The sequence below is a fragment of the Callithrix jacchus genome, chromosome 6, assembly GCF_049354715.1.
Source record: "Callithrix jacchus isolate 240 chromosome 6, calJac240_pri, whole genome shotgun sequence".
Lineage (NCBI taxonomy): Eukaryota > Metazoa > Chordata > Mammalia > Primates > Cebidae > Callithrix > Callithrix jacchus.
In genome coordinates this window covers 118,446,615-118,473,247 of record NC_133507.1, presented here as the reverse complement: position 1 = coordinate 118,473,247, position 26,633 = coordinate 118,446,615, and the positions used below count along the sequence as shown (strand labels likewise).

At 42.5% G+C, this 26,633-nt stretch overlaps 2 protein-coding genes and 1 pseudogene across 5 annotated transcripts; 2 read left to right on the top strand and 1 right to left on the bottom strand.

Annotated features, from left to right (window-relative positions):
* Positions 1-6,170: 6,170 nt before the first annotated feature.
* On the top strand, positions 6,171-6,268 carry LOC118155161 (small nucleolar RNA U13; annotated as a pseudogene).
* A 1,472-nt stretch (positions 6,269-7,740) lies between these two features.
* Positions 7,741-10,634, bottom strand: HSPE1 (heat shock protein family E (Hsp10) member 1). Its single transcript, XM_002749599.7, has 4 exons — positions 10,542-10,634; positions 9,737-9,901; positions 8,059-8,148; positions 7,741-7,979 (listed from the first exon to the last, which is right to left on the bottom strand). The coding sequence occupies exons 1-4, from the start codon at positions 10,542-10,544 to the stop codon at positions 7,929-7,931; spliced, it is 309 nt and encodes a 102-aa protein (XP_002749645.3). The 5' UTR covers positions 10,545-10,634; the 3' UTR covers positions 7,741-7,928.
* A 69-nt stretch (positions 10,635-10,703) lies between these two features.
* On the top strand, positions 10,704-23,915 carry HSPD1 (heat shock protein family D (Hsp60) member 1). 4 transcript variants are annotated; one of them, XM_008999144.4, is made up of 12 exons: positions 10,704-10,982; positions 12,096-12,271; positions 13,429-13,681; positions 15,259-15,341; positions 15,890-15,985; positions 16,391-16,484; positions 17,547-17,715; positions 19,874-19,973; positions 21,081-21,326; positions 21,846-22,020; positions 22,309-22,487; positions 23,293-23,915. In XM_008999144.4, the coding sequence occupies exons 2-12, from the start codon at positions 12,098-12,100 to the stop codon at positions 23,443-23,445; spliced, it is 1,722 nt and encodes a 573-aa protein (XP_008997392.1). In that variant the 5' UTR covers positions 10,704-10,982; positions 12,096-12,097; the 3' UTR covers positions 23,446-23,915. The 4 variants fall into 4 exon arrangements, with proteins under 4 accessions (XP_008997392.1, XP_002749639.1, XP_035161111.1 ...); XM_002749593.6 differs by lacking the exon at positions 10,704-10,982 and adding an exon at positions 11,126-11,184; XM_035305220.3 differs by lacking the exon at positions 10,704-10,982 and adding an exon at positions 11,126-11,403.
* Positions 23,916-26,633: the final 2,718 nt, after the last annotated feature.

Genomic DNA, 26,633 nt, shown 5'->3' with positions numbered 1-26,633 from the left:
CACCTGTAATTCCAGCACTTTGGGGGGCCAAGGTGGGAGAATCCCTTGAGCCCAGGAGTTTGAGACCAGTCTGGGCAATTTAGTGAAATCTGATCTCTACAAAAAAATACAAAAATTGGCTGAGTGTAGTGGCTCATGCCTGTAATCGCTGCAAGCTGGGAGGCTGAGACAGGTGGATCACCTGAGGTCAGGAGTTCGAGACCAGCCTGGCCAACATGGTGAAACCCCCATCTCTACTAAAAATACAAAAATCACCTAGGCGCAGTGGCAGACGCCTATAATCCCAGCTACTCAGGAAGCTGAGGCAGGAGAATCACTTGAACTAGGAGGCAGAGGTTGCAGTGAGCCAAGATTGTGCCACTGCACTCCAGCCTGGGCAACAGAGTAAGACACCATCTCAAAAAAAAAAAAATAGCAAGGTATGGTGAGATGCATGTGTAGTCCCAGTTACTTGGGAGGCTGAGGTGGGAGGATCAATTGAGCCTGGGAGGTCAATGCTGCAGTGAGCTATGATAGCACCACTGCACTTTAGCCTGAGCATTAGAGGAAGACCCTGTCTAAAAAATAAAAATAATTATCCACACATAGTGACACAGGCCTGTACTTCCAGCTACTCTGGAGGCTGAAATGAGAGGATTGCTTGAGCCCAGGAGTTGGAGGCTGCAGTGAGCTATAATCATACCTCTGCACTTCAGTTGGATAGACAGAATAAGGCCCTGTCTCAAGAAAAAAGAAAAAAATATATTTCTTTAGCAATTCTGCTAGGCAAGTATCACAGTAAGGCTGCTTCTGTGTTAAAAAATTCTCTTATTCTTCTGATTTAGTAGGTTTGGATGAGGCCCTGAAATTTTAAGTTTACTAGGCAATTCCGAGGATGAATCAAGCTTTCGGACCTATTACCTTAGATATCAAAACTAATTTGTTTGGGTCTTAGGAAAATAGCATTATTGGAGAGTAATGGGAAAGCCATAGCCTTTGAACGGATTCCTAACTCTACAAGTTATTAGCCACATGGCCTTGGAAAGATTTCTTCATCTCTGGAGTCAAGGTTCTCATCGGTAATACAGAAAAATCTGAGTTCCCAAGGTCATGACGTGCAAAGCATATTATCTAGCTGTGCGTAAGCAGAGTATGATAATCAACTTAGATAATATAAGAAAGAACTTTTAGGCAAAATTCCAGTATCTAAGTTTGGCAAAATGTAAGCTGTAATATACCAAAGGCAGTAACACGTGCATAAACATAAATATACATATAGTGAAAGTACCTACTTTACAGATGAGATGATCAAAATTTGAGATCATTATTCCATGCCATTTAAAACTTTGGATTTTAATTACTTTCAAAATAAATATGGGACACAACCTTTAAAAGACATGATCAGACTATAGAGAACTAAACCTAGAAAATAAGTTGGACTACTAAGACAGCTGATATCTGATAGTTGAGTTTAAGGGTTGGTAATCAATTCTAGTGTAGGATTTTTTTTTTAAATACAAAGTCTCCTTCTGTCACCCAGATTGCAGTGTGGTAGCACAATCTCAGCTCACCAGAGCCTTAACCTCCCCAGCCCCTCGACTAGCTTTTTGTATTTTTTGTAGAGACAGGGTTTCACCATGTTGCCCAGGCTGTCTCAAACTCCTGTACTCAGGAGCTCTGCCTACCTCGGCCTCCGAAAGTGCTAGGATTATGAGCACAAGCCACTGCACCCTACCAAATCCGAGTGTAGCATTATTGGATTTTAATCGTAACACTTCTCCCTAGCTACTACAACTACATCAATCTATTTATCCTCTGCTGTGACTGTTTTATTTGTTAAATTCAACACATGGTGTACTAGGCACCTAAGTGCCATACACCATTTGGTAATACCCATTACCCATACCACAATGGGTATCACTAGGATTAATTGAAATAATGTGTATTAAGTGCTTAGAATTAACAAAGTAGCCAAGGCTATAAAGGATCAAGTTTTTTTTGTTTTTTTTTTTGAGACGGAGTTTCGCTCTTGTTACCCAGGCTGGAGTGCAATGGCGCGATCTCGGCTCACTGCAACCTCCACCTCCAGGGTTCAGGCAATTCTCCTGCCTCAGCCTCCTGAGTAGCTGGGATTATAGTAGGCACGCGCCACCATGCCCAACTAATTTTTTTGTATTTTTAGTAGAGACGGGGTTTCACTATGTTGGCCAGAATGGTCTCGATCTCTTGACCTCGTGATCCACCCGCCTCGGCCTCCCAAAGTGCTGGGATTACAGGCGCAAGCCACCGCACCCAGCCCAGGATCAAGTTTTAAATAGCAACATCTGGAGGTAAACTGTGTCTGAATCCTGGCTTTGCCACTTAGCACTAAGCCACCTTGGTTATTACTTGACCCCTCTATGCCTTAGCTTTCTCATCTGCAAGATGAAAACAGTAGTTATCTCATAAGGTTGTTGAAAGATTAAACAAAAAAAAAAAGAGAGAGAAAAAAATGAAAGATTAAACCAATTAACACATGAAAAGCACCTTCAACAGTAGCCAACACCTAGAAAATGCTCCTATTAGCTACTCTATCACAGTGCCCACCCTGGAGAGAAGGCATTCAGCCAATGTTAGCTGTTATATATATGTATATATTGTATCTCCTATATATATAAATTTTTCTTCTTCAAGACGGAGTCTCACTCTGTCACCCAGTGCCACAGTCTTGGCTCACTGCAACCTCTGCCTCCTAGGTTCAAGCAATTCTCCTGCCTCAGCCTTCTGAGTAGTTAACACTACAGATGCACGCCACGACTACACCAGGCTTTTTTTTTTTTTGGATGTTTGGTAGAGACTGGATTTCGCCTTGTTGGCCAAGCTGATCTCAAACTCCTGACCTCAAGTGATCCACCCGCCTTGGCCTCCTCCCAAAATGATGGGATTACAGGTGTAAGCCACCACACCTGACAATTATTTGCCTTGGATTTTTTTTACCAAATTATGTAGTAGTGTCAAGTTTTGTTTTGTTTTTTACATTAAACAGGAAATCTTATTTTATGAGTCACTAGAAAACAAACTAACTGTAATACTGACAGGTTCCATCCAGATTATTAAATATTACAAATTGAGAACTGTTTCAGCAACTGTTCTGCATAATGTTTAAGGACAAAATGTATATAGTATATTTTATATTATATACGTATTTTATCACATACTCAGTAAGGAATGCTGAGGTGCTTAATCCACCCAATAAATTGAAAATACAAACTTTACATTTCCCTATTTGTCAGTATACAGGATTCTGAAGATGAATCTTGAAGTCACAAGTGATAATTCAATTTTTTTTTTTTTTCCAAAGATGGGGTTTCACCATGATGGCCAGGCTGGTTTTGAACTCCTGACCTCAGGTGATCCACCCACCTCAGCCTCCCAAAGTGCTATGATTACAGGCGTGAGCCACCATGCCCGGTGATAATTCAATTTTCAAGGAAAGCCACATAATCCGTCAGTCTAGCTAACTGCTGTTCATTGAGTATTGGGGGAACTGGAGCAGGCTCTGATAAGGGAATAAACTTGTTAAAGGAAACATCAAGGGCCTCTGCAACTGGCTTTCTGGGCAGAACCATTCTTGTTCTAATATAGATTTTATAGCAGGTGGTATTCTTCTCCAAAGGTATCTTGCATTATTCATGTCATTATGAAGCAAATATAAAGCTAGAAGCTGGCCATACACTGGGGGTGTAGCAATTCCTCCAGGAGCCTTGAGCTCCTGGTTCTTGCACTGATCCAGCAGCTTTTTGAAACTGAAGGCACTTTCCGCCATCACTGCCACTGGCATCTTCCCAGCCGGTCTCGCTGCACCTTACGGACAGCCAGACCCCAGACTGTCAGTAGTGTCAAGTTTTTAAAAATGAAATGGGCCAGCCATGGTGGCTCACACCTGTAATCCCAAACCTTTGGGAGGCCAAGGCGGGTGGATCACGAGGTCAGGAAATCGAGACCATCCTGGCTAACACAGTGAAACCCCGTCTCTACTAAAAAGACAAAAAAATTAGCCAGGCATGGTGGCACGCACCTGTAGTCCCAAGTACTCAGGAGGCTGAGACAGGGGAATAGCTTGAACCCAGGAGGTGGAGATTGCAGTGAGCCGAGATCGCGCCATTGCACTCCATCCTGGGTGATGGAGGGAGATTCTGTATCAAAAAAAAATAAATGTTCACCTAGGAATTAAATTTTCCTAAAATAAACAAATAAAAAAGACATTAAAAAAAGCACACTAGGAGGATGCCAGAACACCTCCACTACTGCTAAGTGACCTTACATGGCCACTGGATGCTGAGCAGCTTCAGGTGAAGATGGTCACTGAGGCTCAGGTAACCACGGAGAGCTTCTCAGCACCATCCTTTTCGATGCATACAAAAAGATGCTTAAAGGCCGGGCCCGGTGGCTCACGCCTGTAATCCCAGCACTTTGGGAGGCTGAGGCGGGTGGATCATGAGGTCAAGAGATCGAGACCATCCTGGTCAACATGGTGAAACCTCGTCTCTACTAAAAATACCAAAAATTAGCTGGGCATGGTGGCGTGTGCCTGTAATCCCAGCTACTCAGGAGGCTGAGGCAGGAGAATTGCCTGAACCCAGGAGGCGGAGGTTGCGGTGAGCTGAGATCGCGCCATTGCACTCCAGCCTGGGTAACAAGAGCGAAACTCCCTCTCAAAAAAAAAAAACAAAAAACAAAAAGATGCTTAAAAGATGCAATGTATCTGAGAAGTTAATTGGGGTCAAACTATGGTTTACAGCTGAGCCAAGGGAAAAATTTACCACAGCTGAGCTGGCTGACCCCTGGTGCGCTCACTGCTTTTGTCATTGCTTCTGGCTTCCAAGGACGATCACCCCTCAAGGACTGTCTTGCCTTTTTCTTTTTGAGATGAGTCTCGCTCTGTTGCCCAGGCTGGAGTGCAATGACAGGATCTTGGCTCACTGCAACCTCCACCTCCCAGGTTCAAGCAATTCTCCTGCCTCAGCGTCCTGAGTAGCTGGGACTACAGGCATCTGCCACCATGCCTGGTTAATTTTTTTGTATCTTTAGTAGATGGGGTTTCACCATGTTAGCCAGGCTGGTCCCAAACTCCTGACCTTATGATCCGCCCACCTCAGCCTCCCAAAGTGCTGGGATTACAGGTATGAGCTACTGCACCCAGCATTATGCCTTTTTCACGTTGTTACAGAAACTTGATAGGACATCATGTCCGATACTAGATGCCAATATCAGGTTAGAAACTACACTGAAGTCTTCCTATTTCCTACCTCAACTATACTGATCAAGTGAGCAGGTAGCTGTTTTCCAACCCTGACTAGTATCAAGTTGAAAAGCATAGATAATATAACCCACCGCCATTAAAAAAAAAAAGGCAAATCCTAACTTTAATGTAGAGAAGCTGAATTTTCCAAAATACTGACCAACTCAAAGTTCTAAAAAAACATTGCCGGATGTGGTGGCACTCATGCCTGTGATCCCAACAGTCTAGGAGGCCAAGGCAGGCATATTGCTTGATCCCAAAAGGTTTAAGATCACCCTTGGTACTACAGCAAAACCCCATCTCTACAAAAGATACAAAAACTGGCTGGGCACAGTCCCTCACACCTGTAATCCCAGCACTTTAGGAGGCCAAGGCGGATGGATCACAAGTTAAGAGACAGAGACCATCTTGGCCAACATGGTGAAACCCCCATCTCTATTAAAAATACAAAATTAGGCTGGGCATGGTGGCTCATGCCTGTAATCCCAGCACTTTGGGAGGCTGAGGCGGGTGGATCACAAGGTCAAGAGATGGAGACCATCCTGGTCAACATGGTGAAACCCCGTCTCTACTAAAAATACAAAAAATTAGCTGGGCATGGTGGTGCGTGCCTGTAATCCCAGCTACTCAGGAAGCTGAGGCAGAATTGCCTGAACCCAGGAGGCGGAGGTTGTGGTGAGCCGAGATCGTGCCATTGTACTCCAGCCTGAGTAACAAGAACGAAACTCCGTCTTAAAAAAAAAAAAAATACAAAATTAGCCAGGTGTGGCACTAGGTGCCTGTATTCCCAGCAACTCATGAGGCTGAGGCAGGGGAATCACTTGAACCAGAGGCGGAGGTTGCAATGAGCCGAGATTGCACCACTGCACTCCAGCCTGATGAGATTGAAACTCCACCTTAAAAAAAAAAGATCCTTTTGTAGTTCATGAGTATGATTGGGTGTTCACATGCTTGTGTGAAATGTGCCACCCTTGAACCTTGTTACGTTGGCACATTACCCATCTGACGTGAAAAAAAATAAAAATGATACAAAAATTAGCAGGGCATAGCGAGAACCCTAAAACCACCTTAAAATAACTAAATATTAAAAAAAGGTAACTAAATATTAACCACTCATATATTATTTGAAAATGTTTTTATCAGTACAAGGAAATTATTTTGGAGACACTGGATGTCATCAGCTATCTTGAGTTTATTATAACTAATGCCTGCAGTCCCAGTCACTCAAGAAGGCTGAAGTGGGAGGCTCACCTGAGCCACGGAAGGTGGAGGCTAATGCGAGCCATGATGGTGCCACTCCAGCATGCCTGGGTGACAAAGTCAGACTGTCTCAAAAAAAAAAAAAAAAAAGAAAAAAAAAGAAAAGTATAATTCTTACCTCAATTAACATGGTGCTTGTGTACCTGGGAATGGTTTACATTAAACCATGCAAAAAAATAATTTGTATTCACATAAATTGGAGTTAGGAATGAAGACGGGGTATCTGCAAAGTACGAAGACCTTAAGACCTGTTAACTTTGAAATCTGAATGTTGCAGCGGGGCACGGTGGCTCACACTTGTAATCCCAGCACTTTGGGAGGCTGAGGCAGGTAGATCACTAGAGGTCAGGAGTTTGAGACCAACCAGGCCAACATGACAAAACCCTATCTCTACTAAAAATATAAAAATTAGCTGGGCTTTGTGGTAATCCCAGCTACTTGGGAGGCTGAGGGAGGAGAACTGCTTGAACCTGGTAGGCAGACTTTGCAGTGAATCAAGATTACACCACTGCACTCCAGCCTGAGTGACAGAGTGAGACTCTGATTCAAAGAAATAAAGTAAATCCATGGCTTGTTATCAGTATCAATCATCTATTAATAAACCTAAATTCTTGGAGTGGTGACAGGTGCCTATAATCCCAGCCACTGGGGAAGCTGAGGCAGGAGAATTGCTTGAATCTGGGAGGCAGAGGTTGCAGCAAGTGGAGATCGTGCCACTGCACTCCAGCCCCGGTGACAGTGTGAGACCCCCCAACTCAAAAAACAATAAATTTAGGCCGGGCGCAGTGGCTCACGCGTATAATCCCAGCACTTTGGGAGGCCGAGGCGGGTGGATCACGAGGTCAAGAGATCGAGACCATCCTGGTCAACAAGGTGAAACCCCATCTCTACTAAAAAAAAAATACAAAAATTAGCTGGGCATGGTGGTGCGTGCCTGTAGTCCCAGCTACTCAGGAGGCTGAGACAGGAGAATTGCTTGAACCCAGAAGGCGGAGGTTGCAGTGAGCCGAGATCGTGCCATTGCACTCCAGTCTGGGTAACATGAGCGAAACTCTGTCTCAAAAAAAAAAAAAAAATACAATAATAAATTTAAATTCTGTGTGCAAATGTACCGGCCTAGAAAATCTTGTTTCCCAAAATTCTCTGGTTACCTGACAAACAGAAAAACGCATAAAATAGAGAACCCTAAAACCACCTTAAAATAACTAAAGATTAACCACTCATTTATATATTTTTATTTGGAAATGTTTATATCAGTACAAGGAAACAATTTTGGAGACACTAAATGTCATCAGTTATCATTAGTTTATTATAAAAGAGATATGGAAATTATTTACATGATGAAAGATTTCAGAACTTCAGTGGAATGGGCAGCTTCACATTGATGCCATTTCAACAGTGACTTATTTCAGTCTACATACTTTCCAAGAATGTCACCATCTCTAAATAGGAAATAATCCTGCAAGCAAAGAAACCATTAGTTAAGACAACTAATTGCAAATATTTGGCTTCTTTTTAGAATTATTAAGTTTACACACCTTGTCATCTAGAACTACTTTGGTGCCTCCATATTCTGGGAGAAGAACTTTATCTCCAACCTTCACGCTAACTGGTTGAATCTCTCCACCCTTAAGAAAGGAAGGATGTTAATTATTAGCAAAGACATCTAGTTCAGCAAACATATACAGTTAACTTTCACATCACTACAACTAATGAAACATGCTCACTCAAATCCAATTATGTTAAAAATATACTTGGTGGCTAAGTGATACAATTCATACTAGAACTATAGATCTTTACTCAAAAATACCACTGTAGTTACACTTTGAAATAACAAACGCACAGTGGCTTAAACTAAAACCTGACTCCAATGTAAAATTTCAAGAAAATATTCTGGAAAAGGTAACTTTAGTTAACTAAAACTAACTTTATAATCGTTAAATATTAATATAACCAATCAACTATGTGAAATAAACTTGCAACAGTAGCCAGCACCCAGAAAATGCCAAATACAAATGGTCATATTTTCTTTCTTTCAACATTTATTTTTCTGTATTTAGAACATAGGCTTCTCTTGTGATTGTTCCCTTTTTTCTGAAGTACTGATTTGGTGAAAGGTACTGCAGCTAAGTGTCCATTCCCCAAAGTCTTCCTATTCCTAACTCTGTGACAGCTCCTGAATAGAGCTTTCTTTCTTAGAAGCAACTGGAACAATGCAGTTAACACTATTTGGCTCCAACAGCATTTACTGTGTATTCTGGCTGATACCTTTAGAAGCCTGAGGTCTAACCAGTTAACTGAGGAACATCTAAAACATGGTGTCCAATCTTTTGGCTTCCCTAGGCCACACTGAAAGAACTGTGTTGGGCCGCCCATAAAATACACTAGCATTAACAGTAGCTGATAAGCTTTAAATTGCAAAAGAAATCTCATGTTTTAACAAAGTTTACAGATTTGTGTTGGGTGGCATTCAAAGCTGTCCCAGGCAGCAGGACAAGACTGACAAACCTGTTCCTCGCATAGGTATACCAACTAAGGTCCCAAGTGGTTAAGATTACAGCAACTTCAATGTGTTAGGGGTTAAACGAACAGTCCAAGTTTCCTCTCAATTTTTAAATGCCCCATCACTTTACCTTGAAGTATAATTTTTTTAGAGGTTTTTTTTTTTTTTTGTAGAGAGGATGTCTATGTTGCCCAGGCTGGTTTTGAATAGGTGTAAACCACCATACCCATCCTCTTGTAGTCTTATTAAAAATTTAGAATGTAAAGAAAACACTGATCATAATAGGCTACCAAATTACTATTGAGGGCAGTTTTTAATACTCTGAAACTATCACATAAAATAAGCATCATAGCACTGATCATATAAAATAGGCAACTTTATATTAGTCATTTCCCAGAGTTCCACCGCCGGGCACGGTGGCTTACGCCGGTAATTGCAGCACTTTGGAAGGCCTAGGTGGATGGGTCACGAGGTCAGGAGTTTGAGACCAGCTTGGCCAATATGGTGAAACCGTCTCTACTAAAAATACAAAAATTAGCTAGGCGTGGTGGCACGCTCCAGTAGTTCCAGCTACACGGGAGGCTGAGGCAGAATTGTTTGAAACCGAGAGGTGGAGGTTGCAGTGAGCCGAGATAGTGCCACTGCACTCCAGCCTGGGCAACACAGTGAGACTCCGTCACAAAAAAAAAAGTTCCACTGCATCCCCCATTTACCTTTCCTTTAGAACCCGATCCAACAGCGACTACTGTTGCTTGCAATACCTTTCCTTGAGATTTTTCTGGAAGCATAATGCCTCCTTTGGTTACAGTTTCAGCAGCACTCCTTTCAACCAATACTCGGTCAAAGAGTGGGAGAAACTTTCTAAACGCCTGTCCTGCCTGTAGGAAGAGAAATGTTTTTAAACAAACACTAAATGTAATTAAATTGTCAATAGGCAATGCCACCATGTTATACATCTCAACACGTTGTGGCTTTGAAACTTAACACCAAACCTCATTACTCGTTAAGGAAACGCATTTGAATGTACTAACCAATATTCCAAGTTTAATTCCCGATTCCTTACGTCTGTTAGGGGTCGTTGCCGCCCCCCCCGGTGAGCAACCTGACCAGCTTTAAGGTCAACCTTAGTTTATTCCAAGGTCAAGTGTTTTCCTTCTTCAGGTTTCTCCAGAAAAATTTCAGGAAACGCTGGGTCAATCTCCCTGTCTGGGACCATGCTTTTCACCCAAGATATTACACACCCACAAAGGTCCTGCAGAAGCAGGTGGGACGCTGCGCGTGCGTCCGGGTTCCCGCCCCCCCCCACCGCCTCACACACCCGCAGCACACGCGCGTGCAACGAGCCCTCGGCGGAGAAGAGGATCGGGCAGGCCTAGACGCTCCAAGGTACCGGCAGGCGCCGGTCACTGAGTGGCCCCCAACCCCTCCCGCCGGGCCCAACAAGAGAGGGCCGTCCGGGTTCCCCGTACGCCTCAGGCAGGCCCTGGTCTGCCGGCCTTGAGGCCACGCGGGACTCACCATGACTCCCTCAGTCTCAGACTCGTACTCTGCTCTGGCGCACCGCGGCAAGGAGAGACCCGCGATACGGCCCTAGCGACACGTGAAAAGTCCGCCCTGCGCGCAGGCGCGCTCGCCCCAGCCCCTGCCGCTGGCCCGTCGCCCCTCCCCGCGAAAGAGGGCAGTCGCCCCGGAGCGCGCCGCGATTCGCCCCGAGGGCCCTGCGCAGGACGCTGACGCGATGACTGGGGGGCGGAAGGAAAGAGGAGCTGTTTCTAGTCTTTTCTAGGCTCCCAGCCGAGGTGAAAGAACTATCTCTTCGTCCCCTCCCGGATATGACGCGATTTGACTCTTGACCCATAAGGAGCGCGGCACTTTCCGGAAAGTTCTGGAACCGAACGCGGCCCGGGAACTAGCCTAAGCCGGCAGGAGAGGGCTGAGCGCGCTGCCCACACTGCGCGGGTAGGGAGGGGCGGGGCTCGCGCTCCGGGCGTGCTGATTGCAGGGCCCCGGCAGACGCGAAGGGGGTGGGAGCCTCCTGCACACGCGGTGCTGGGGGGGGGGAGGGGACACGGGCTCATTGCCGTGTGCGCCCAACATTCTGTCCCTCACTCGCCGCAGAAGGCCTGCTTTTCCGCGCGCACGCCCTGCCGCCGCCCCGCAGGTATGAGGCCGCCCCGCGCCGCCTCTCCACGGCGCCTGCGACTCCCCGAGCGGGCCTTCCTCCGTTGCGTTCCTGCCGAAGGGTGCCGGCAACGACAGCCTGCACTTCTGCTCCGCAGGCCAAGGCCCGCGGTTCTAGGCCTCGCGGGTCCATGCGATTCCATCACGTGCAACCGGATCTTGGACCCCGGCTAGGGGCAGGAGGGACAGCTTTGATGGGGTTGGAATTTGGGGGATTGTAACCACTTAGGCCCGCTGGTGCAGCCTGCGCCTGGCTGACGCTTTAGGGACCGGGGAGGGTGGTGTCCGCGAGGTAACCGCTTTTTTCCCCCGCAGGCAGCTGGAATACTGTGCTTCCACTCTTGACCTTGCTGGGGGCGTTCGGAAAGAGAGACACGTGGGCCCGCGCGGAATGGGCCTGGCTGCCGCCCCCAGCATCGCGGCTTTGCAGTCTGTTCTGATACAGTGTAGCCCTGGGTGGATACGTGGAGACACTTTGCTAAGCGGCTTTTTGCACCGTTAGGAATACTTTTAACTTCCCTGGTCACTCGGATTTGTAACTTGCCTTTCTCCGGCTGACTTGGTTTCTTAGGGGCCATCGTTGGAGTGGGTCTCTCCTCAAGGCCGTTTTCACAGTGAAAGATTAACTCGTTTTGGGCGGCAGGAATAGGGGAAGGAGCTGCGTGTGCTTTGTGCTAGTGCTATAGGTCAGGCTCCGGGGCGGCCTCTTTAGCTTGCGCTAGTGGCTGATGTTCGTAGCTGCGGCGCCTTCCGTAGTCCAGGCGTAGAAGCTGGCGGAGGTCAGCCAGGCTCAGCATCTCAGGTTGTTTTCTCTGTTGCACAGGTGGGCATGTTTGTGCAGCAGAGCACCACGGGTGGTAGTACTGATTATATATTTGCTTCCATCCCCAGAAATGCTTCGGTTACCCACCGTCTTTCGCCAGATGAGACCGGTTTCCAGGGTCCTGGCTCCTCATCTCACTCGGGCTTACGCCAAAGATGTAAAATTTGGTGCAGATGCCCGAGCCTTAATGCTTCAAGGTGTAGACCTTTTAGCCGATGCCGTAGCTGTTACAATGGGGCCAAAGGTATCCGTATATTTATTTATTTATTTTATTGTAATTACAGTATTAATAGCGTTTTACTCACAAACAGTCGCACTGAACTATTGAACAGTACTTTCGTATCTGTTTTTGAGATAAACCAGTTTACATGTAAGAGTTGTGAAGTATTGGTTAACCTTTCTTTTCTTAGACATGATCTTAAAGCTTAAAAGTGCTTCAGCCAGATTTTCAAAACTATTTTGTACAATGCGTGATGTAATCGGGTAGTAACTCATAGCTCAAGGTGGATTCCTAAACTCGAGGTAGAATTTTGCTTGCCTAAGTTAAAATTTGGATTTTTCCCCAGTAGTTCATGCCAAGTATAGAGGGAAGAGTTTATCTCCTTTAGTACCTCAGGTATGTGCTTGTAGGTGCTTTCGTTTGCTTGTTTGTTGTAGTAAAATGTACACAACAGAAAATCACCATTAAGTGTGCACTTTGGGGACATTAATTACATTTATGTGGTGCAATTATTGCCACTATCCATCTCCAAAACTTTTTTATGTTGGAAAATTGTAACTTTATGCTCATTAAACAGTAGCTTACCGTTCTCTCCTTCATCCCAAAATGCTAGTTTTACCTATCGGTTTTCTGCTGTTCTCTTGTTCCAAAGCATATTTAAAATCAGTCTCATTTAATAGGGTTAATATTTTGAGGAGGCCTTTAAAGTGGTGTGCAGTGAAGTGGTGTTCATTTCAGTCTGAAGACAGTTCAGATATTAAGTGATCCAAACAACTGCATAAAATATTTACACACCTCACAAATGGAAAGTAACAGCTTTAGTTCACATCCAAAAGGTGGCCAATAACTATTTGTGCCATGGTTGAGGTTTTATGTTGAGTGAACCTGGAAGAGCACACTACTTGCCTTGATGGTCACATTACTTTCAAAGATAACAGGCACTAACCAAAACTTAATCTCCTAAATTATCTAATTCGAAATTACGCTCTTGGCCGAGAAACAGATCATTTTGTCTGTTGACAAAGAATATTAATAAACGTGCCCTTGAGATTCATGCTGCAAGACTGGTAAAAACGTTGAGACTTTGAAGTAGTTGCTTCATTATGAAAACTGCTCATTTTTTGACATGTAAATAACCCTTAGAGTGTGTGTGATCCAGTAACTTTTTTTTTTTCTTCTAGGGAAGAACAGTGATTATTGAGCAAAGCTGGGGAAGTCCCAAAGTAACAAAAGATGGTGTGACTGTTGCAAAGTCAATTGACTTAAAGGATAAATATAAAAATATTGGAGCTAAACTTGTTCAAGATGTTGCCAATAACACAAATGAAGAGGCTGGGGATGGCACTACCACGGCTACTGTACTGGCACGCTCTATTGCCAAGGAAGGCTTCGAGAAGATTAGCAAAGGTGCTAATCCAGTGGAAATCAGGAGAGGTAGGAATGTTTGTTGTCACTACAGTGTTCTAAACTTCAGTATACTTTAAGGCATTAATTCCTTGAACCTAAGGAAAGTGTTTGTTACTGTAGGAAATTGATCCTTCTCTCATTCCTCCTCTTGGCCTAGAGAAATCTTAAAGTGGGTTTTCCTTTAGTAAGTAGTGATTGAATGCCAGACTGTGTGGTGGGTGCTGTTAGGTAATTTTGATGTTTTACTTAGTTGATTTCTTTTGTTTTTAGGGACAGAGTCCAAGCCAGACCACAGTGGCACAGTCATGGTTCACTGTAACCTTGAACTCAAGCAATCCTCCTGCCTCGGCCTCCAAGTAGCCGAGACTGTGGGCATTCACCACCATTCCTGGCTAATTTTTAGTTTAGTTTTGTAGAAAGTAAGACTAGACTGAATCAGAAAGTAATGTTTTCCACAATTTATTTTTTCTTAGCACAAACTGTGTTATTGGTTTGTTAGTGCTTGTAACTGGAGTGTAACTTAATTTGCTCCTCACCATGAGCTTCATGGCAGTATGAAGCTGATAAATTTTAGTCCCATCTTTTGTCATTTATTAGCTGTGTGCTAAGACTTGGTTTTCCTATCACCAGAATTGCTATATGTATATCTAGAGTATGTTAGGGTTCAAACCTGGAACCCTCTTGAGAGTCATGGGGGTGGTGCTATTGATAATTTTTTTGTCATAATTGACATACTGATGTATTACTACATTACTAATATATCATTACCTTATCTATTTCAGTGTTTATGGGTCAAGTGAATACACTGCACTTAAGCAGTTTTACTGTAAATCACTAACATATTAAGATTAAGAGGACTTCCCAACACCTTGCATTGGATTTTTTTTTAAGTATATCTCTCAAACAGGAGAGCTAGCACTATTCCCAGTTAAGCAAAATGAGACTTAAAAAACTAATGTATAACAAATATTTTGTTAGTTCATAATACATACTAAATTAAGTGAAAGAATTTCAAATAATTGACACCTGTAGAGACATAGTCACAACAAATTCCTATCATTTAAGAACTATACTTGTTGAAAGTAAGGGAGTGTTACCCATTTTGGTCCTTTTTTTGCATCATCTGACAGACATGAAAAGTGTCAGGGACGGGCAGCATGATTGGGTTAGAAATGATTTGCATAGGATGAGTTCAGTGGAGAGACTCTTGGAACTGTACACATCTGCCTTGTTTTAGTCCAAGCATAGATACATGCCTGTAAGTACCAGCTACATGGGAAGCTGAGGTGGGAGGATCGCTTGAGCCCAGGATTTCAAGACCAGCTTGGGCAACATAGTGAGACCTAATCTACAAAAATAAAATAAGCTGAGCATGGTGCCTTGAGCCTATGGTCTCAGCTACTCCCTCGAGCCCAGGATGTCAAGGCTGCAGTGAGCCATGATCTGTGCTACTACACTCCAGCCTGGGCGACAGAGCAAGTGCCTGTCTCAAAAAAAATTTTTTTTTAAGTCATTAAAATATTTGTTATGAATCTCAAGATTTCTACTTGACATAGAAGCCCTGAGAGAAATAAGCATTGTAATGACATACATTGTTGAACTAGGTGTGATGTTAGCTGTTGATGCTGTAATTGCCGAACTTAAAAAGCAGTCTAAACCTGTGACCACCCCCGAAGAAATTGCACAGGTAAGGACTTAATATGTTACACTTTTTTTAAAAAAATTTATGGCATGTGTGTTTTTTTTTTCTCGATCACACCAATGTCAGAATAACAGTATTACCTAATCGTCAGTATTAGACTCATTTTTTCTTACTGCTAAAACATTTGAAAAGAATTTTGACCATAATGATTGTCATTTAGTTCTATGTGTAGCTGTCATTTTACTTCTATGTGTAGTTGTCATTTTAGTTCTACATGGCTGTAAAATGGATTAGTATGATTGTGAAAATGTTCTTAGCCATTGTCAAAGGTGCATAAGTTTTGTCAGTTAGTAGTATCAGATTTGCCATGTAAAAAGATACATATTGTTAAAAGAATAGTTTTATATATCATGTTTCTCAAAACAGTGTAGTTAATGAATCAAAAAAGAGAAAGAACTAGTACTTCATGAAAACTACCATATCGTAAATTTTCTCCCTGGAATGTAAGTGTCAGTTTGGAAGTTACTGGGAAAAGATGAGGGAACTGACTGAGGGCACTAGCCTTACCTTTTAATTCAACTTGACTATTTCAGGTTGCTACAATTTCTGCAAATGGAGACAAAGAAATTGGGAATATCATCTCTGATGCAATGAAAAAGGTTGGAAGAAAGGGTGTCATCACAGTAAAGGCAAGTGTGTTTGTGTTTTTAAAAATAGTTTGAATGAGTTATCTGATGATCAAAACTGAATTTTCCAAGTAGAAAAATTTTATGTGTTTTAAATACTGTGTGGTTTCATTTCTTTATATGTGGTCTCAGCACATGTATAGAACAAAGTGCTTACTGTGTTTTACGTGAATTAGCCTTTGCTTTGTGAAATGAATCCATCCTAACTTAAATATTGTCTAGCCATAAGAATTATTTAAATAAGCACTTTTGGGATTTTTGCAGAAGTGAAATTGGATATCCTGGGTTTTTTCATACTCTAGCCTATATTCCTAATGACCAAAGGGGTCTATTTTTGTTAATCTGGCCTGTAATTTCATGTTTTGTGTTCATTGAAATCCGTATACCTAATTCTTTGTCTTTTCATAGGATGGAAAAACACTTAATGATGAATTAGAAATTATTGAAGGCATGAAGTTTGATCGAGGCTATATTTCTCCATACTTTATTAATACATCAAAAGGTAAAAACAAATCTTTTAGACAGAGTCTTATTCTCTGTTGCCCAGTCTGGAGTGCAGTGTTGTGACCTTGACTTACTGCAACCTCCACCTCCTGGGTTCAAGTGATTCTTGGGCCTCAGCCTCCAAAACAGCTGGGATCTAAGCATGTGCCACCATGCCCGGCTAATTTTTTAATTTAATTTAATTTTTATTTTTCCTTAATTTATTTCTTCATTTTGAGGCAGAGTCTCACTGTCACCCAGGCTGGAGTATAGTGATGCAATGTTGGCTCATCACAACCTCTACCTCCCGGATTCAAGCAATTCTCCTTGCTTAGCCTCCCAAGTAGCTGGAATTATAGGCAGGTGCCACCATGCTCAGCTAATTTTTGTATTTTTAGTAGAGATGGGGTTTCACCACGTTGGCCAGGCTGGTCTCTCTAGCTCCTGACTTTAGACAATATGCTCACCTCAGCCTCCCAAAGTGCTGGGATTACAGGCATGAGCTACCGTGCCCGGCTACTTTTTGTATTTTTAATAGAGATAAGGTTTAGCCATGTTGGCCAGACTAGTCTTGAATGCCTGGCCTCAAGTGATCTCCCTGTTTTACCCTCCTAAAATTTTTTAAACGTACTTTCCTAACGTGTGTCAAACTATGGATGTTAGTTGGTGTCATCCTCTAAAAAAATAAATGTGTGTATTCCAGAGATAGAGTCTTGTTCTGTTGCCAGGCGCCAGGCTGGAGTGCAGTGGCACAATCTCAGCTCACCGCAGTCTCTGCCTCCTGGGTTCAGGCAGTTCTCCTGCCCCAGCCTCACGAGTAGCTGGGACTACAGGCGTGAGTCACCACGCCCAGCTAATTTTTGTATTTTTTGGTAGAGGCAGGGTTTCACCATGTAGGCCAGGATGGTCTCTTAACTTTGTGATCCACCCGCCTCAGCCTCCCAAAGTGCTGGGATTACAGGCATGAGCCACCGCACCCAGCCTGGTCACTTTTTAAGTGTGTTGGAACCTTGGTTTAGCTTTTCATTTAAATACATTGTATTCATTTTGTGTATTTTTGAAATCTTCATTATTTTTACAGGTCAGAAATGTGAATTCCAGGATGCCTATGTTCTGTTGAGTGAAAAGAAAATTTCTAGTGTCCAGTCGATTGTACCTGCTCTTGAAATTGCCAATGCTCACCGTAAGCCTTTGGTCATAATCGCTGAAGACGTTGATGGAGAAGCTCTAAGTACACTTGTCTTGAATAGGTAATAGGCAGTGGTATTTGATGATTTATATTTCTGGATGAAAGAATTATTTGTATTGCTGTTTGCAGTCTCCATTATGTGTACCTCCACATATGATCTACTTGGGTTTTTATCTAGAATTGTATTTGTATAAATCAGATATGCTCTGTGTATCTTCATATTTGTGTTTTTGAATGGGACTCCCCAGTCTTTACTATTTTGTTCAGCTTTCTCATAGAATAGACTAATTTAGCCCATGGGTACCTTTCTTTATTTTGCAAGTGTTTACAGTTATTTTGAAGGTATGTAACTGAATCTTGTTTTTTTTGTTTTTTGTTTTTTTTTTTGAGACAGTCTCACTCTGTCGCTCAGGCTGGAGTGCAGTGGCTCAATCTCGGCTCAAGCCTCCTGGGTTCAAGTTTGAATCTTGTTTTGTTTTTAAGGTTTTTCTGGTTAAAAATATATACATTTTCAGAATATTATTTTGGCTGGAACAGGGAAGTAAACAGGTAACATTCTAAACAACTCAGTTGGGCCAGGTGGGTGGCTCACCAGAGATCAGACGAGATCAGCCTGGCTAACATAGTGAAACCCCGTCTCTACTAAAAATACAAATAGTAACACGGCATGGTGGCCCAAGCCTGTAATCCCAGCTACTCACGGGCTGAGGCAGGAGAATCACTTGAACCCAGGAGGCGGAGGTTGCAGAGAGCTGATACTGTACCTCTGTCTCTAAATAAATAACTCAGATGTAAGTGTATTTCGCTATCAAATATTTTTATTTATTTTGAGGGACAGACTGTCACCCAGGCTGGGGTATGGTGGCACGATCATAGCTCCCTGCAGCCTTGAACTCCTGGGGTCAAGCATTCTTCCTGCCTCAGCCTCCCAAGTAGCTGGGACTACACTTGCATGACCACACTTGGCTGATTTTTAAATTTTTCTGCAGAGACAAGGTCTCAGTATGTTGCCTAGGCTAGTCTTAAACTATTGGTGAATCTTAAGTGATTCTCCACCTCAGCCTCCCAAAGTGCTGGGATTACAGGCATGAGCCACTACCCCTGGCTGTGATCAAGCGTTTGTTCTTCCTTATCTGAAAATTGAAGTACTTCAGAAGCAAGACTTTTCTCTCTGCTTTGCTATAGTAGAAATGCACACATAGCAGGTATATTTTAGACATTATACATGTTGATCTGACCCAAAAGCTCTTAATGAGCCTCCTTACCCTGGAATGTTTTTCTTGGCTTGGATTTGCTTTTTCTGAGGAATTAAATAAAGACTTGAAGACATGAGGTCAGAAAAAAACAAGCTTACAGAGTTTTCATTAGGCCATTTTATTGCTAGTTGAAAAATGGGATATCCAATTTACTTGACATAGAGCTTATTCCTCTAATTTTTATTTGGGTCCTTAATAAAATAGACCAGCTGTCTTAAAGTTTGAACATTCCTTCTGTTTCACAATCTGCTTTCCACTGGACATTTGATTGCACATATTTAGTAATTAATGTTTTTCTACCATTCATAATAGTTATCACTATATCCTATAATTTACTGGGATATGATGTTTGATCCTGGGTCCAGCTGTTCAACTGGAATGTGAGGCCAGCAGTTTATTTTTTTTATTTTTTGAGATGGAGTCTTGCTCTGTCACCCAGGCTACAGTGCAGTGGCGCGATCTTGGCTCACTGCAGTCTCCGCCTCCTGGGTTCAAGCGATTCTTCTGCCTCAGCCTCCAGAATAGCTGGGATTACAGGCACCTGCCACCACACCTGTCTAAGTTTTAAATTTTTAGTAGAGACAATGATTCACCACGTTGGCCAGACTGGTCTTGAACTCCTGACCTTGTGATTTACCCACCTCGGCCTCCCAAAGTGCTAGGATTACAGGCGTGAACCACCATGTCTGGCCAGGCCAACAGTTTATTAAGAAGGTAAACAGATAAGGATTAATATAAAATAGATTAATATATAAGTATATTATATACTTATAAGTATTGATTAATAGAAAATAACCTTAACTGTCTCAGTTCTTTCCTGTCTTAATTTGATCAAAAGTTGCTAGGAAGAAAAAAAAGGGGGCTGGGAGTCCTTAAGTAATCTAAGTAGTAACAGCTTGAGAGGAATTAAACAGATAGGCATTTTTATTTCATTTAAATCTTATTATCAACTATTCTTAACAGGCTAAAGGTTGGTCTTCAGGTTGTGGCAGTCAAGGCTCCAGGGTTTGGTGACAATAGAAAGAACCAACTTAAAGATATGGCTATTGCTACTGGTGGTGCAGTAAGTAAATTAAATGTGATAATGGTTTGCTGAATGTTTATTAGATACTACTGCTGTCTGTTTCTGTTGGCTCTTTGGGAGGTAGGGGTTGGATTAAGTTCCCTTTAATTTGCCGTGAGTCTGGCCTAAGAATGGGCTTTTTTTTTTTTTTGAGACGGAGTTTCACTGTTGTTACCCAGACTGGAGTGCAATGGCACAATCTCGGCTCACTGCAACCTCCGCCTTTTGGGTTCAAGCAGTTCTGCTTCAGCCTCCTGAGTAGCTGGGACCACAGGCATGCACCACCATGCCCAGCTAATTTTTGTATTTTTAGTAGAGATGGGGTTTCACCTTGTTGACCAGGATAATCTTGATCTCTTGACCTTGTGATCCACCCACCTCGGCCTCCCAAAGTGCTGGGATTATAGGCGTGAGCCACTGCACCCGGCCCAGAATGGGCTTTTTGACAAAATCTGTGGGGCTCGTTTTTTTGTTTGTTTGTTTTGGAGACGGTGTCTTCATCTGTCATTCAGGCTAGAACGCAGTGGCATGATCTTGACTCTCTGCAACCTTTACCTCCTGCAAGTGATCCTCCTGTCTCAGCCTCCCAAGTAACTGAGACTCTAGGTGCAATACCATGCCCAGCTAATTTTTGTATTTTTGGTAGAGCTGGGTCTCACTCTGTTACCTAGGCTGGTCTCAAATTCCTGGGCTCAAGCAATATGCCTGCCTCTGCTTTCCATAGTGCTGGAATTACAGGCCTTGAGCCATCAAGCCCAGTCTGACTGAATCTGTTTTTAGTTTTGAAAGGTAGAGGTGTGTGCTAGAAATGATGTAGATCTTATGAGTCAAGGACTACTCCTGGTTCTACCAGAAAGTGTGACCTTGAAGTTTTTTGCTCAAATAAGACTAATAATAACTACCAGAGTTGTGAGAGTTGAGAAGTTGGAAATGCAGTGAAAGACTATATACTCAAGTCTTGTTCTAGAGTAACAGTGATCTTAAAAATCTCTCATTTCAAAGAAATACAGTAATTCAAGAAGATTCTTTTGCATGGTATATTAATAAACTTGGCATAATGGCAGAAACTGTAACCTACAACTCGTTTACATTTAAATCTTTTTGTAGGTGTTTGGAGAAGAGGGATTGACCCTAAATCTTGAAGATGTTCAGCCTCATGACTTAGGGAAAGTTGGAGAGGTCATTGTGACCAAAGATGATGCCATGCTCTTAAAAGGAAAAGGTGACAAGGCTCAAATTGAAAAACGTATTCAAGAAATCATTGAGCAGCTAGATGTCACAACTAGTGAATATGAAAAGGAAAAACTGAATGAACGGCTGGCAAAACTTTCAGATGGAGTAGCTGTGCTGAAGGTAAGATTCATTATATGAATAAGTTTCTTGGGTTCTGAGTCCAGGAATGATTTTGCTTCTGTAGTCTTCCCTAGTAGTGCCATGGAACTAAACAAATATTTGAGGAATTAACTTCATTTTGGTTTTTTTTTTGTTTTGTTTTTGTTTTGAGTCAGAGTCTCGCTCTGTCCACCTAGGCTGGAATGCAGTGATGCAATCTCAGCTCACTGCAACCTCAGCCTCCTGGATTCAAGTGAATCTCTTGCCTCAGCCTCCCAAGTAGCTGGGATTACAGGTGCTTGCCACCGTGCCTGGCTAATTTTTGTATTTTTAGTGAAGACAGGGTTTCACCATGTTTGTCCAGGCTGGTCTGAAACTCAAGTGATCCATTTTCCTCAGCCTCCCAAAGTGGTAGGATTACAGGTGTGAGCCACCATGCTCACCCCAGAATTGCTTTTTAAGTAAACTGCTTTTAAATGATTTGTCAGTTAGCATCTTGAATGAAGAGGCCATACTAACTGCAATTCTTTTCGTCTTTAGGTTGGTGGGACAAGTGATGTTGAAGTGAATGAAAAGAAAGACAGAGTTACAGATGCCCTTAATGCTACAAGAGCTGCTGTTGAAGAAGGCATTGTTTTGGGAGGGGGTTGTGCCCTGCTTCGGTGCATTCCAGCCTTAGACTCATTGACTCCAGCTAATGAAGATCAAAAAATTGGTAGGTAAAAAGTTACCTTTTAAATGAGTTGGTGGCCTGATTTTAGTTTTTCTGTTAGAATAATACACTAACAGTCCCCTAAATGAAACAACACTTCCATTTCCTGAATAATAGAAGTAGAATGGTGCTAATGTCAGAGCTAAACATGCATCACATTTTTTTCAGGGGAAATGATTTGACCTGTAGGATTGGGATTTTCCTACATCAATATCCTCACAAATTATAAATGTGTTATAATATTTACAAATGAATGTATTGAAATTTTGCTGAAATTTATTTTCTTTGTAGGTATAGAAATTATTAAAAGAACACTCAAAATTCCAGCAATGACCATTGCTAAGAATGCAGGTGTTGAAGGATCTTTGATAGTTGAGAAAATTATGCAAAGTTCCTCAGAAGTTGGTTATGATGCTATGGCTGGAGATTTTGTGAATATGGTGGATAAAGGGATTATTGACCCAACAAAGGTAAATAGTTGAACACTTTCTAAAAATTCTTTTGTTCGTTTTGGATGTCCCCACATCCCAAATGTTTTTTTTTACTTTGTCACAAAAAAATAGTCTAATAGCAGTAGCAACAGCGGTAGCACTTGTGCCCATCAACAATTCTCATGCAAATCTCTAGCACTTAACTATGTATGTATGTATTTTTTGGCGATAGGGTCTCATTCTGTCTCCTAGGCTGGAGTACACTGGTAAAATCTCAACTCACTCTAATCTCCACCTCCCAGGTTCAAGCTGTTCTCCTGCCTCAGCCTTCAGAATAGCTGGGATTGCAAGTATGTGCCACCATGCCCGGCTAATTTTTGTGTTTTTAGTAGAAACGGGTTTCACTTTGTTGGGTCAGGCTGGTCTGGAACTCCTAACCTCAAGTGATCCACCTGCCTCAGCCTCCCAAAGTGCTGGGATTACAGAAGTTTTCTTTTATGTTCTGTTCTTTTTTAGACGGAGTCTCACTCTGCTGGAGTGCAGTGGCACAGTCTTGGCTCACAGTCTTGGCAACCTCCACCTCCTAGGTTCAAGCAATTCTCTGCCTCAGTCTCCCAACTAGCTGGGATTACAGGCTTGTGCCACCATGCCTGGCTGATTTTTGTGTTTTTAGAGACAGGGTTTCACCATCTTGGGTGGGTTTCACCACCCGCCTCCGCCTCCGCCTCCCAAAGTGCTGGGATTACAGGCATGAACCACACTGTGCCCGCCAGCCAGAAATTTTCAGTAAGTCTTGTCATATTTTACTAAGGGAAAACTAATGTTTAATTAAATTTTTTTCTAGGTTGTGAGAACTGCTTTATTGGATGCTGCTGGTGTGGCCTCTCTGTTAACTACAGCAGAAGTTGTAGTCACAGAAATTCCTAAAGAAGAGAAAGACCCTGGAATGGGTGCAATGGGTGGAATGGGAGGTGGTATGGGAGGTGGCATGTTCTAACTCCTAGAATAGTGCTTTACCTTTATTAATGAACTGTGACAGGAACCCCAAGGCAGTGTTCCTCACCAATAACTTCAGAGAAGTCAGTTGGAGAAATTGAAGAAAAGGCTGGCTGATGTTTAAGACATCACTATAACCATCAGTTACTGGTTTCAGTTGACAAAATACATAATGGTTTATTGCTGTCATTGTCCATGCCTACAGATAATTTATTTTGTATTTTTGAATAAAAAGACATTTGTACATTCCTGATACTGGGTTCAAGAGCCATGTACCAATGTACTGCTTTCAACTTAAATCACTGAGGCATTTTTACTACTATTCTGTTAAAATCAGGATTTTAGTGCTTGCCACCGCTAGATGAGAAGTTAGGCAGCCTTTCCGTGGAGAGTGAGACTAATTGTGTACAAAGTAGAGAAATATCCAATTATGTGACAACCTTTGTGTAATAAAAATTTGTTTAAAGTTAATCGTGTTAGCCTTTCCATTATCTAGAAGCTAATGAAAAATGAAAGCCAGTTGAAGGGGCGGAGCAGGCTGGCATGTTTGTAAAACATTATCCTACCTATGATATTTTCATGTTTCTCTTTGTTGCAAACTGAACTACATTATTCCATTTATAATGGGGAAGGACAGTTTCTGTTTTTCCTGTGCAAGGATGTAATCTCTCCTGGAGCTATAAAATCTGGGAGGCTGTAAGGAACTGTAGCTCCTCAGCTTGGCCTTGGGGCTGCTGCAGCAAGCAAGGCATTGAGGCAAATATTTTTGCTGTCCTTACCTTGTACAGAAGTAAGGGGGAAAAGTCTGTCATCACAGGTGAAAGGTCAGAATCACTTCCTGCACTGAGGATACTTTTGGCTTTGGTAATTTGGTTGTGTTTGGGATGCAAAAGAAAAGATCTATTTGATGGCACAACAGGGTGAATATAGTCAATAATAATTGCACATTCAAAAATAACAATTGGATTGTAACAAAGGATAAATGCTTGAGGGCCTAATACCCCATTCTCCATGATATTTCACATTGCATGCCTACATCAAAACTACCCACAAGAATTTAAAAAATAAGGGAATTGGTCGGCAAATGAGAGGCGATTGAATAAAAGACATGTTAACTGAAGAAATTTTGTCTAGAATGTAGTTTGGGCTGTCAAAGTGGCAAGCAAGCAAACTGATGAATTAAAGAAACCTAGAGAGATGGTTTGCATCTTAAGAGGCCAAAAAGGTTATCAGAACAACCAGATAAGGCACAAGAAACACCTGGACATAGTTCTTATTAGATAAGGGAGAGTAATAGAAGACTAGATATTTAACAGGAGAGAAAAAAATTGTCAAGCGTTTGCTAATGTGTTAGATACCACGATAGGTAATTTTAACCCTCCATGTTAGGTTCACGATTATTTATTAAGCCTATGCTACATTTATGTAAACAGCCTCTCTAAGTCTAACTTTAACAGTTTCAGAGCTATTCAGTGGTGGACCCAAATTTGAATCCGTTTTTATTTAAGCTCTTAACCTAAGAGCTTGCTAAGCAGGATGTGTGCCCCTAAGCAGGACCTAAGCAGTTGTTGCAAGAAACCTGAAAGCTGCAGCTAGAGGAATTGAGAAATTCCCTTTTCTTAGCTTATTTGAAAAGGAAAGCACTCAGGGTCACACTGGTGAAACTAGGACTAGACCACAAACCCAAACTCCTAAGTCCTATTCCTTCAATGCCATACTGTTTTGGAAAATTGAAAATCGATTTAGTCAATAAGCCCACTCAGGCCAACCAGATTCATGACAAGTTACAGATGAAAGGGACTTTAGCTGGGCGTGGTGACTCAAGCCTGTAATCCCAGCACTTTGGGAGGCTGAGGCGGGTGGATCATGAGGTCAAGAGATCGAGACCATCCTGGTCAACATGGTGAAACCTCGTCTTTACTAAAAATACCAAAAATTAGCTGGGCATGGTGGCGCGTGCCTGTAATCCCAGCTACTCAGGAGGCTGAGGCAGGAGAATTGCCTGAACCCAGGAGGCGGAGGTTGCAGTGAGCCGAGATTGCACCATTGCACTCCAGTCTGGGTAACGAGCGAAACTCCGTCTCAAAAAAAAAAAAAAGAAAGGGACTTTAATCCAACCCCCACCTCCCAAATACCCAGTAGAAAGTGTATCTAATTGTGAAAAATGTAAATTTACCTATAAAGTGAGTGCAAAAATTCTGAAGATATTCTAGAGGATTTGGAGTATCAAGGATTGAGATGGTTACTTAAGGTATCCTTTGGTCAAGGTTAAAGGTGCCAGTGACTGTAGAAACGAACTACTAGATCCCCTGAGGAAACATGCTCATGACATTCATGGTTCCTTATGAAATCACAGAACACCTCCAGGCCCCAATCCGATGTTGAACTGAAGGAAAAATAGAGCCCGGTGGGATGGCCTGAAAGTAAACAATTTAACTGCTTTACTGTGTGATTTATTTGAACAATGGGGGCCTTTTCACGTCAAAATTTGCAGGAGTTTGTTGGGAGAACAAATGTATAAGCCTGAAAGAAAAAGTGGAGGAAGGGGGAAGCAAATAGTGATCCAATATTTAGCCCAAACCATGGAAATTAGCTAGATCTGCTTGAAAAACAGGAATAATCAAGGGGAAAGGAGGATAGCTATAAAGTCTTTGTGCTATTTCAGGAAGAGTTGAGGAAATGGAAGGTTTCTGCTGCACCTGAGGTAGCCCCAGCTAAACTCAGGTCTTGGAGAATCCAAAACCTGAAAATTTTTAGGGGATATTATTAGGGGGATATCTTCCTGGTTCTCACAAATGGCTTTTTTTTTTTTGGACACAAGGTTTCACTGTCGACCAGGCTGGAGTACAGTGGCGCAATCTCGGCTCACGGCAACATCTGCCTCCTGGTTCTCAAGTAGCTAGGATTACAGGCACCTGCCACCACGGGTGACTAATTTATGTATTAGTGGAGACAGGGCTTCACCACGTTAGCCAGGCTGGTTTTGAATTCTTGACCTCAAGTGATCCGCCCGCCTCAGCCACCCAAAGTGCTGGGATTACAGGTGTGACCACTGCGCCTGGCCCAATCTGATTTTCAAAGTTAAATGTGGACCGTCAATGTTGGAGTAAGGAAAGTACAGTGTAATTTGTCAAACTGAAAATACTCAGTCTGATTTAGTAACCTTAAATCTTTGACTTTGTCACCAAA

Bases quoted from the DNA above. Each gene is read 5' to 3' on its own strand.
- HSPE1 (XM_002749599.7), bottom strand. The intron at 8,149-9,736 runs GTAAATGGGGGA...TCCTTTCTTAAG, and splicing joins GATCGGGTTCTAAAGGAAAG to GGTGGAGAGATTCAACCAGT. The intron at 7,980-8,058 runs GTGTGTAAACTT...CTTTGCTTGCAG, and splicing joins AAGTAGTTCTAGATGACAAG to GATTATTTCCTATTTAGAGA.
- HSPD1 (XM_008999144.4), top strand. From the start codon at position 12,098: ATGCTTCGGTTACCCACCGTCTTTCGCCAGATGAGACCGGTTTCCAGG. The intron at 12,272-13,428 runs GTATCCGTATAT...TTTTTCTTCTAG, and splicing joins CTGTTACAATGGGGCCAAAG to GGAAGAACAGTGATTATTGA. The intron at 22,021-22,308 runs GTAGGTAAAAAG...TTTTCTTTGTAG, and splicing joins TAATGAAGATCAAAAAATTG to GTATAGAAATTATTAAAAGA.